Source organism: Ochotona curzoniae, unplaced genomic scaffold (genome assembly GCF_017591425.1).
Source record: "Ochotona curzoniae isolate NIBS_2020 unplaced genomic scaffold, NIBS_Ocur_1.0 scaffold_4506, whole genome shotgun sequence".
Classification (NCBI taxonomy): domain Eukaryota; kingdom Metazoa; phylum Chordata; class Mammalia; order Lagomorpha; family Ochotonidae; genus Ochotona; species Ochotona curzoniae.
The window spans coordinates 16,925,919-16,938,338 of record NW_024467119.1 but is presented as its reverse complement, the minus strand read 5'-3'; the positions used below and the strand labels follow the sequence as shown (position 1 = coordinate 16,938,338).

Sequence of the window (12,420 nt, the reverse complement as noted above, 5' to 3'; positions counted from 1 at the left end):
ACAGGAAAGTGAGTTTAGAAATTCTCTTTACCTATTAGAACTCTCACATAACTTCTCCCTCCCATACAATGCCTGGAACTTTCTTTTACAATTATAATGCAGTCCCCCTCAACATTCAGTATCAACTAGTTTAAAACGCTTAGACAAACAGGGATGTTTAATGCATGTGGAGACTTGGATCTAGGGGACTCAAGTTTGGGGATAACAACTTAGAAACCATTTTCAAAGAGTCAGATCACCAGAGTAACACAATTGAGTAAAACTACAAAGGGATAATGCACTGGGGTGAAAGTGTAAAACATCTAGGCTAACCACAGTGGGAGGAAAAATATTGCAATCAACTACAATAGAGTCATCAGAGTTGAGTGATGAGTAATGAGAAAAGCACAATTCACCAAAAAATAAGTGGGATTGAAAAATTCTAACAGCAATTACAGACTTTTTTTTTTAACCCAAGAAATATATCAGCATAGGAACATACTAACACACAGGAGCACTGGAAGTTCAAGGTGAGTTCTTCTTTTGAGGTGTTTATGGTGGATAAGAAATTACCTAGGAGGGTAGGGTAAAGGGAATGACAGAAAAAGCTGAAGATGGAGACAGCAAGATGGGAGGTACGCACTAGGATGTATCGAGTAGGGATGGAAATGCTAAATAACAAAACTATAGAGCCTAGGGAACAAAGGAACTGCGCATCACTTGAAGAAGAAGAAGGGAAAGAACAAACCAAACAGGATGAGGTGGGGACCACAGAAACCTGAGCTGATGAAGGAAATGTTGCAGACAAGGTATCTGACACATTCAAGAAAAGTATATGTGTTGCCTTCTCTGTAACATTTTCATGGAGAAGACAAAATTGGACTAAAAAACAACATTTTCAATTTAGGGTTGTCAGCTAAAAACAGTTGGTCCAACTGCATTTGAATTTTAAATTAACAGTGCAAAATGTTCAAGTTTATTTATTTGTGTTTATCTGAATGAAGGGGAGAGAGAGAGAAATAGAGTGATAGATAGGCAGAGATCTATCTTCCAGTGGTAAACATGCCAAATGCTTACAATAGCCTGAGCTGGATGAGAGGGAATCCTGGAGCCACAGACCCCACCTAGGTCCCCCACATGGGAGGAAGATTACCCAACATCTGGAGTCATTACCTGGTGCCTCCCAGACTGCACACTAGCAGTAACTGGAGATGATAAAAGAAAGACTTGCTGAATCAAGATAGCGGAATAGGGTAAGGACACGTCTAAATGGATGGAGAAACATTTAACCAGGATGAAGCACAGAGAACACATTCCTGGAAATAGGAGAGGACAGAACAACAGCAGAGGGGTACCTGGAGACTGTCAGACACAGGAAAGCAGTGGACACAATGGTGTGGTGTTGCAGTGACTGATACCCCAGCAGCATTCAGCTAACAGCAATCTCAACTCCACCAGCAGCCAGAACTCTACCAGCAACCAGGTGGGAAGGGACTTTCACTGGGAGCTTGGGAGGTAAACCCAGACAAAGAACTAGGCACTCTATAATTTTATTTGCTAATCAACACTATTTCAATTACACATATAATACATTGAGTAAACAATAATTGCATCTGAAAAATAGAAAACTGTGCCAAAATGAAATAATCATGTACCAGCACCCGACTATACAAATAAACTAATGAAAGTTTTCAAGGAACAATAAAGATGAAAGAAAGAAAGGCAATTTTTGATGTTTCCTTAGAGTAATAAAGTATCTCCACTTGAATTATTAACTAATAACATGAGACAGTTTGGGAAACTGTAGATACAGTATGTATAGAGATGAATAAATCAAAGAGCAAGGCATCAACTTCATCCAACAGAGAGAAAACCAAATTTAAACTAAGCCCTGAAAGGTGGTTTTGGACTCTGAAATTAAAAATGCAGTAGGAAGAATAAGTGACAAAATAGCAACCCTGAAGAGGAATGACAGCAAAGGTAACAGAAGTGGGTGGCTAAGAAAACAAAAATGACAAACTTCAGATGTGCAGTTTTTTTCTGGACTGGCAGAAAACAAGAGGTGAGGTGTTAGAGAAACCACGAGCAAAGATGATATGCAAGGATTCCCTCACTTCTATAATACATTCTTTATTAAAAACCCACTGGGTTTTTAATGGAGTGGCTAACACATCGAGAGGCCCAGATGTGCCGAAGCAAATCTTGTAACAAGGTAGTCAGAAAAACCGGACTGAAAGGAAACAAGACCAGCTTGCAGAGGTTTTTAACCGAGGTCAATCTTACAGAAAGAGATTTTGATCTATTTTTTTTCCTGAGTCTTGTGATGAAGAGAATAATAACCACAGAAATCCTTCACCCATGAAAAATAGGAACATTTGAGACAGGATACAAGGAAGGTTGACAGTCACTGAGGTCTAGTGAGGTGTACGTTGTACTGCTCCCTCTTTTTTAGGGCACATTTGAAATTTTCCAGCAATAGGAGCATGTAACTTTCAAGAAGATTTAAGGACAAAATGGTTTTTACACTTGACTTTCTCAATGAGAGAAAAATCACAAGGATGCTATGCACGGAAGACTAATATGCCATCCACTTCCCAGGAAAATGAATGTTAACTCCTAGATTCAGCCTCAAGGTACATCAAATCAAACTGCTTTTGCTTCTATGTCTGACTGTCAAGCAAAATTTATGTGACTGTAATAGCTCTTAGTGCCATGATTAACAACAATCTCTCTGTAGACATGATATGCATCACTGGGTAATATAATTATGACAAAAAAAAGAAAGGTCCTATGTTACCCTCCTTGAGTGCCAACTAGCAAGATATGTGGCTTTCTGAACACAAATGACAATGAACAATGCACCACAAAAGCCTCAGGGTTAAGTCTCTGATGTGCTGTTTAAGGTTTTTACCCCATGCCAGGTGAATCAGATTTGCAGTGATCCTCTGTCTTACCTTATCATCTGCAACATAAATTTGAGTGGCTTTGAAGTACTCTGAATTATCTTACCTACTTTGTGATTCAGATTATAAGACCTGGCAGGAGACCATCATCCCCCTCCTAACAACCAAAACAAGCATGACGAACTATACAAGCACAGCTTTTAAAAGTCCACCAAGGAGATGAGAATGCAAAAATCCCACATGAGTTCTAGAACATGAAAAGTCCTTCACAGCAGAAAAACAACCCTTGGCTAGCTCAGCTCTAACCAGGAGGGAGGTGGAAGACATCGTTTCTATGGAAAGAAGAAAGGAGAAAACTATCAAGCCTTTGCTACATTTCTCAGAGAGGCATGCTGACTAGGGTAACAGAATCCATAACCACATGCCCCAGTCTTTTTCCCAATGCTCTTTGCCAAGAGCACAGGTAATGCAAGAAGGACTGGGGGTTGGACAGGAGAGCTTAGAAAAATCTTGCCCAATCCTAACACACACAGCCTCCTCAAATGCAAGAAAACCTTGTCTGCAGGTGGGATACAGGGAAACAGACCTGAAAGACAGTGCTCTGAGGCATTCAGAAGTATTTCAAGGCTGTGTTATGTGCTCTTAGAGGGTAGGAACAGTCAAGTTGGCAATGGAGGCTTCCCATGACTGGGAAAGCTGATGCATTCTGATGAGACAAGCCATAAGGGATGCATGTAACTTTTGTAGTGGTAGGAAAGCTCTCTTTATTGTTTGAATCGAGGTACAAGAGTATACAATGGTTACAATTCAATAACAGCAGCACTTAACACGGACCATAGGAGGAGGATGTGTCAGGCACTCTGCTGTGCCCTGCAGCATCCTGGTGTGCTGGCAATAGCACAGGTCTTAAAAGCACCAGTATTCAGACTGTTGTTCTAATCACTAATGGCTACAAATCTGATACAAGACTGGCTGTTCACCTTTAGAGCTTCAGTTTTACTCATTAGGAGGTGAAGATAATTAAACCTGGGAGTTTGAGGTTAATAATTGCAACACATATTAAGGTTTATAATGATGAGAATGCATGTAACATGCCTGGTTCCTAGAAGATGTTTTACAAATGACAGCTAAATTGCAATGATGATTAAGCCTCTATGTTCTCTTTCATAGTCATAGGAGAAGTCAACCAGAACTTCCATTTCTTTTCCATGAATCTTATTGAGACAGCTTATTATAAAACATATCCATTACTGGAATTTCTTCTAAAACCTGCCTAATGACAAGATGGAATATTCACTAGTCTGAGCGTTTTCTTTGATTGGTTGTAAAAAGAATTAAGAAGTAATCCCTTTCTAAATCAGTAAAAATATTAGCTATTTTATTACAAAATAACATGTTTTTCATTAACATGACTTTTTATCATAATAGGAATATGAATTAAGATTTGTTAAAGTCTAAAAGGAAGTGTTTCTCCATAGATTCTAGGCAAATCCTCTTAGGTCACAGACTGAAATGCTACAAGACTGAATCTGAACTCTTTTTTTTTCAGGTGGCTTTATATGTACCTTTTCAGGCAAGCATACAGACTCAAATACAGAAGGAAGGCTTGGGGGAAGTTAGAGGGAATTTTAATAGGAAATAAGTCAAAAAGGGAGGAGAGAGAGGTCAACAGAGCCGTGGAATATGAAAAGAAAGAAATGGGGTCAGGCAAGAGCTGCTCGGTAAAGACACAAAGCAGTGTGTTTGAAAGGGATGTTGTGGGCACTCGCTCCACAATGTCTGCACGAGTGTTCTGGTCTCCCGAGAGATGGGCATTCTGTCAGCGCAAGGTATTAGGGCTCTTGCTCTATAACCGAGAGATTGATATTCTTTGGTAAGACTCCATATCCAGCACAGAAGGCACACAATTGGAAGTCTGAAGCAACACTTTTCCCTTTTCTCCAACACAAAAGTCTCTCTCGGGTATGCGACCTTCCATGCAAAACAGCTCATTTTCAAAGCTCAGTCCCAGTCCCCTGAAGATCCTTGGTTACAAGCCATGGGAAAGGATATCATGTGACAGGACCACAGTCCATTCTAAGTGGCAGAGGAAATGTCCCGCTACAATCAGCCTTAGTGAGGAGAACACAGCTCCATTTGGTTGAGCAGAGGCATTCTTAACCTTGCTAGAAGCACAGCAAGAATACCAGGCTCTCATTTTTCAATATCTATCATTGTCCCCTGGGAAAACATTTCAGGTCACTAATAATGGGCTATAACAGTTACATTCCTAAAAGGGGTTGAAAAGCATATTGGAAGAGTAAATACTGGCTCCAGCTTTTGGTTCTAAAAGCAAAATGGATTTTTTTTTTTTTTATAAAAAGCTGACCAGCATGTAGAAAAGTCCTTATTTTCTGGCCCTCTGCAAATTAAATACAGATTCTACGCCAAAATTGTTGAAAGGCAGGCCACAGCATATTATGATTGTAGCTGTAGACAAACAGAAGTTGAAACATGAAATAAGGATATATGGATTTCAAATAGTAAAACACTTACCATCTCAGTAGGATAAACAGTTGGCAATTCCTCTGGGACTAGCGTTGTATCATTGGCTATTGAGATATTAGCTGCAAAAAAAGAGACAATTTTTAGCTAAAATTCAAAGAGAAAAATTTGAATGTATCATTGGCCATTGAAAGAAACATATCCAAGCATTAAAGATATTTTCCATAACCACATAAGTTCTCAATGATTTTTCTTTATTATAACCATTTTTATCTCCTTTTAAAGTGTCAAAACAGATATGAATGCAATTATTGTGCTTTAATCTGATACAAAACAATAGCAAATGTTTAATGAGATGATATTAAAATGTGTTTCAGGATTCAGAAGAAAAATTTTAAGTTCATATTAACTAAAAGGCACTGCATATATTTTGCCTAACGAAAGACAAAACTGGTACTAATTGAGCTAACAATTGAGTAAACTAATCACTGGGTTCGTGTAGAAATCTCATAAGTTGGTATTTCACTGTGAGTTAACTTATTTGAAAATTTTAGAAATGTGTATTGCATATGACAGAACAGATCTTTGCAAGATGTATGGAAACAAAATATACTAAACAGTAATTAATATATAACAGGGATGAAAATTTAATCTAATTTTAAAGATTAGTCTCATGCGAGTTTTTATCATTTGCACACTGAAATGTATAATTTTTGGAATATTAAATTAATATTCCCCTTAAAACTCTATCATTAGTAATTTTAATAGGTCTGATGGTTAAAGCAAAATATTTATAAATAAGTCAGTGAATAAAACATTTTTCTTTATCATATAAGTCTTCCTTATTATCCAAATTTTAACATATGATAACTCACAAAAATATCTTAATATTTGTAAATGTTATAAACACAGATTTTTCTCTTTATGGATCACACAATTCATTTAATACCCAAATTGCTAATTACTATTTAAGTCCCTCCAAGCTCCTGACCTGTCACTTGAGTTTACATATTTGAGATCCTACTTACAAAAAGCTTTAAGAAGAAATGCCCTGATCTATTTAATAGGTGAAATTTAGAATGTGAGGTGCATAAGGCTAGAATACAAGGAGCAAGTCTGATTCACTGTTCTAGAATCTACCCAGTCTGGTCTGAACTGACAGACTTGAGCATACTTAGTGTCAGTCAAGCAAGCTAGGAAAGAGGGCACTGTAAACAAGGAAAAAAAGGAGGAAGAGAAGGAAAAGAAGGAGGAGAAGAAGAACAACAACAAGTAAAGCCAAAAGAAATGAGATAAGCAAAGCAAACTATAGGAGAGAGAAGATACTCTGCTTGGGTGCCAATTTCATTCATTGGTGGAGCCCATTCTTCAAAGGCTCTGGAGCGGAAATACCATTGACCTAAAGCTGGTTGCTGCAATATGACAGGTACACCTGCACTCTGTATTTCTTCTTATTCTGTTTCATAACAAGTTGTAGAATATATTAGGATAGGCCAAAGGATGCTTGGCCCAAATCATTAAACAAGCATCCATTCTAAAAAGGAAAATGTTGGCAAGTTATCGCAAACAAAATCTAGGTTCTATTACCATTTTGTTCTAAAATGTAACAATTATATTTTTCTTACATTGTTCCACTTGTTCACTTTAAAATATCCTAGAACATATCTCAGTGATACCCAGTTTGTATTGGGTGGACACTGACGCAGGACACATCAGGTTATTTTGCCATGATTATAGAGTCAGTAAAAGTAGAGTTGGCGCCTAAACCTCCACCATTCCTTCTTCTGCCCAACTCTTCTAAAGTCAAGCTCACTCAGAATTTAAGATGGGACAGCACTCGCCAAAGTTAGATGATGAGTCTCAGCTGAGAGTTGAAATTCTTGTTTGAGCTTTTAAAGAAAAGAGAGAGAGAAAGAAGGGGGGTGGTGTGGAAGAGGTTGGGAAAAGAAGGGAAAGAAGAGAAGAAGAGGAAGGGGAAGAGGGAGAGGAAGCAGGAGAAAAGGAGGAGGATGAAGAAGAGGAGGAGAAGGAAGCAGAGGCAGAAGAAGAGGAAGGGGAAGGAGAAGAAAGTGTGTGTGAAATCCCAGTATCATTCAGATAGTGTCTGGGAAGCTGCTCCTGCTATCAAGCCAGCATCCTTAACGTGGATTTTAGGGACTTCCAGTCACAGGAGATGGAAGGCCTTGTGAAACACACTTCTCTCCCTAAAAACAAGAGCTAAGGAGTGAAGAGGAAAAACACTAAAGGTTCCTACTTTGCTAAATGAATGATGGCTATTAAAGACCAGGAGTGAACTAAAATAGGATTCCTATCTGAACTTTCAGAAATTGCTTTCAACTATTGGATACATATCAATTCCATTCATTAAATTCCTTTAATTTTCTCCAGTTTCCCTCTGAGAGAAGCCATAAACATAGATTGGCTTTCAAAATCCCAAAAGACCAATATCTAAAGGTCTGTAAAAAGTACATAATATTTCTCTACTGATTTTAACAAGCAGCTGCTTTAAGAAAGACTTCAAAATAAATATATAATAAATCAATTCCATAAATATATATTGGCAAGAAATAGTCAAATCCATAAATAATGGAATGATCTGGAAGAGCTATGGGTCACCATTTGGATCCAGAAACACACATTGCCAATATTTTGGCAACTAAGAAGGATCTGTTCAAATTGAATCTTTAATCTTCTTAATTAGGATTCTGGAAAGGTCAAATGGAAAAGCACTGTACTCTGTCTTCCCCACTGGCTTAGCACCACAGCTTACAAAGCAAAGAAACCCTTTGCCTCAGGAATCTGGCTAATTGAGATTTAACCAATTATCACTGGAGCAGTCTCTGTCCTACTAGTGATTTCTGGGCGTTTCCACAATATTTCACTTCTGTTCTTCCTTCCTGAGGATTAAATTGTAGCTAATCTTCTGAATGAAGACACTAATGGCCCCAGTCATAGACATCTATAAGCTTGTAACTCTTCCACCTTACGCTAGATTTTCCTCCTTAATGTGTAATGAGAGTCCTGGAGAAGGAACAAAATGGAATCACATGGGACTCTGGATGCCCAAGTTATAAGCAGAAATACAGGAGCAGCCCCCTGTGTGTCTGGTGTCATAGTCAGTCCACCTCCCCAACAGGGACCACCAGTTGCCTGGTTAAAAGTTCTCCCATTGATTCTCCAAAGACCCAGGCCCAGGAGCTATTCAATGGCAGGAATATGCATGAGATCATTCAATGTCATGAGGTCAAGTCTGGGCAACACCCAGCTACTGAGGTCACACATGTCAGCTTTGATGAACCCCCACACTTCAATGTAGAGAGCACCAAGAGGTTCTCTGGCTTGAATTCTAGCTCCATCCTCTTCTGAACATCCTCAAACTTCTTTACCCCACATACTTGAGAAAGTCACTTCACTTCTGCCACCCATCAGTCCCTCATTTGTAACTGCATTTGAAATCATCCATCTCATAAACCTATTATGCAGATGAAATAATAAAGAGTAGACAAAATTGCCAGTCTGGTGTCATATACCAGGTATGATGGAAATAAAGGAAAACAGACCATTAGCTCAAAGACTTGAAGAATGCAGGAGAATGGGAGCTACTTCTCAAGGTTTTGACGGTGCTTCAATACATAGCATTCTGTTATTAAAATACAGGATATGGAGTCCGGCATGGTTCCGTGGTTAGGTGGCATCAGTATCTCATAGCAGGCTGTGACACCTGGCTACTATTTTCTTTATCCAGCTTTCCATTAATGCACCTTGGAAGGCAGCAGAAGATACCCCAAGCACAGGGGGCCCTGATATCCATGTTAGAGGACAGGATGGAGTTCTTGCCCTCTAGCTTCTCGCCTGGCCTAGACCTGCCTCTGTACCCATTGGGGACTGAACCAGCAGATGGGATATTTCTCTGTTTCTTTACCACTTTTTTTTTTTCATATAAGCAAAATGTTTGAGAGAGAGAGTGTTTGTGTATTTGTAGTTTGGGGTGTGTGTGTGTGTGTGTGTGTGTGTGTGTGTGTGTGTGTGTGTGTGGTTTGGTAAAACTCCCTAGTGTAGTACCAGGCATTTGGTTGCTACCCAAGGAAGTTCCTAATCTGATTCTCTATTCATAACAGGGCCTCTTATGGACCCAGTAATGTGAAACGGACTAACCTGATGTGAACCAGCAAAACTTCAAGACTATTCCCCATTATTGTGAAACTATTTCAATTCTATTTAAGCAACACCTTAAGGAAACAGAGTAACTGGAAAAAAGATACAGAATCCTCATTAAATGTACTTCTTGCTCCATGGTTCTGTCAGACATCTGTAGGGGTCCTGGATGACATGAGTGCACTACAATCTCTCGATAAAGCTGAAAATACAGAGTCTTTAAATGTCTAGGCCAATCAATAAAAAGACAAGAAAGCTTTCTGTAGGGATAATAAAGTGAAAACTCTGCAAAAAGCAGCTTTAGAGAAGTTATCTGCCAACATCTCAGCTTTAAGTCTTCAAATGACAAAGTTTTTCGTTACTTTCTCTTGTTATTATCACTTCAGATTTCCTGAGTAATTTCACCAACACTAAGACTTTCACTGTCCTTGGGCAATTTCAAGGCATGACACTTTTCAATGAACAGGCATCCTCCCCGAGTTAACCAGACGCCATGTTGGCAGTTACAAGGCTCACCTATGACAGACAACTGGGTGGATATATTTAATCATGTTTTCACAAAACTTCCCTTCCACACTCATGCATCATTACATTTGGAATGTATTACAGACATTCTCCTGGGGAAACTACTCCAATAGTGTGTTTTATACTTAGATAAGTCTAGGTAAATTTTCAGGTCATGGTGATAACACAAACTCAAGGGTTCTTGTTTTCTGTTTGGTAGAAATATTACATGGGAACTGCTACAACACAGGTTAGAACTGCTAAAGTGGTCCACAAGTACAAGTGATGGCTCCTTCCAAATGTCTATCGTTTTTCTCAGAAGACCACATTACCATAAATGATAAAATATCAACAGAGTTGGCGAAGGATTCTTTTACATGCAAACTTTCATAAGGCTACATCAAGTCACACTTCCTAGTTTTATCATTCATTAGTCTATAATTACACCTCCTTCATAAAAAGGGAAAGACACACAGTCAAATACAATGGCGTGTAATACAACACACTTTGAGGAAGATAAAACAGGATCCTCTTTTATGTGCTAGTGCTTTATAAAAGGGCTTTCTAATTATGAAACATACATTGTTAATAATCCAGGCCCAAAGAAGACACATCTAGCAAACAATTTTATGATTTTTGCAAAGATTTTATTTTTATTGGAAAATCTACTATACAGAGAAAAGGGGAGACAGAGAGGAAGATTTTCTGTCTGTTGATTCACTCCCCAAGCCGCCGCAATGGCCAGAGCTGAGCTGTTCCGAAGCCAGGGGCCAGGAGCCTCTTTTCTGGGTCTCCCATGTGGGTACAAGGTCCCAAGGCTTTGGGCCTCCCTTCACTGCTTTCCCAGGCTACATCCAGGGAGCTGGATGGGAAGTGGGGTTGCTGGGAAACAAACCAGTGCCCATATGGGATCTCAGTGCATGCAAGGCAAAGACTTCAGTTGCTAGGCTACCACACCAGGCCCATAGCATTGCTTTTTAATGTGTACAAGATATTGGAGCACAGTATTCATTAGGATAATAGAATTACTATACAGAAAGGAATAATATAGAAACTCCTCTCCAGTGATAACTATTCTAGATGATTTGGAGGCCTTCTCATGCCATGAAAAAAAATCAAAAAAATGGAAATAGAAGCAATGGCCACTCACAATTGCGTGGCCCAGTGTTACAGTTTCACAGCAAGGAAAGAACATCTTTTACTTAGAGATACTGTAGGCAACAAAGCACTCAATGCCTGAGGACAGATTTATACTGCCCAATCATTTATCTATTATTAAGCATGTTCTCCCTGGAACTTCAATAACTAATCAATAAAATGGCTTCTTTTTGTTAACAATACTATGTGCATCACCTTGGGGGATTTTCATACTTGTACAATTTATCATTTTTAGCAAGGCTTCTTTCTCTTCCAGTTACAAAAGCAACACCTGGTAGAATGCTTACTTTGAGTTTTTCAAAATATTAACGTGCCCTTGAGTGCACAGGGTCACTGAAACCTTTCCACATTAGGCAAATAAACCCAGGACCAGGGTAGAAATTTGCTTGTAATATCTACACAAATGATTTAAAAAGTGTCATTATATTTAAAATATATTTAGTAGAAAAAATAACACCTGCGTGAGTGTATATGTGTGGCTTTGTAATATGCAGCAGAGTTTGTAATAAACGTTACACCAGAGTCTCAACAAATTTTTTGTTGATGATGAAGGAGAAATAAAAGAGATCAGGGTGAATATTTGATGTGAGGGTTAAGATGCAACAGGAGGTGCTTGCATCCCACTTCAGCTTCTAAGCTTGCATCCCAGCTCCTCCCACTGATTCTTGGAGGCAGAAATAAAAAATTTTTAAAGAAAGAAGGCAAAAGAGAGGAGTGAGGGGAAACACAAGGGTATCGTCCATTACCCTGTTGTTTTTTGAATGAATTAAGCTCCTCTGCAAACTTCTAGAACCTTAAAGCCCTTTTCTAAATGACTGCATATAGCACGTAAGATTGCTGTGGGGCATCAATTCAGTGGGGTGATGCTAAACAGTTTAATAGGCATATTCATCCAAGGATCTGGGCCTTGCTGGCCTATGCCGGGTTCCCTGGGAAACCCACAGGGAGCTTGGCAAACTGAGACCCCACTTGCTGGCAAACAGACCCCACTTCGGCCTGATGGCTGACAGTCAGTCTGAGATGGATGTGCATATCCTGTTTTCCTCAGCTTGGTAGGCCGCCACCTTGCAGCGGGGACATGAGGGACCTGATTAGGGACTGCCATGGTCACATCAAGCTTGCAGGATGCTCTCCTCAGAAAGACTGTATCTAAAACTGACCTTTAAGTTGACCGATGGTTTTGGAAGGTGGGATAGACCAATCAGGTTACTGTTACTAAAGCTCTGGGCTGCGTGTT

The 12,420-nt window shown here is 39.2% G+C and overlaps 1 protein-coding gene across 1 annotated transcript in view; it reads right to left on the bottom strand.

The window, feature by feature from the left end:
- Window positions 1–12,420, bottom strand: part of SLC4A4 (solute carrier family 4 member 4) — a 331,827-nt gene that overhangs the window by 53,691 nt on the left and 265,716 nt on the right. The window contains exon 16 of the mRNA XM_040966902.1: window positions 5,418–5,488. Coding sequence (XP_040822836.1) covers window positions 5,418–5,488 — 71 coding nt within the window. The remainder of the gene's footprint in view (window positions 1–5,417; window positions 5,489–12,420) is intronic.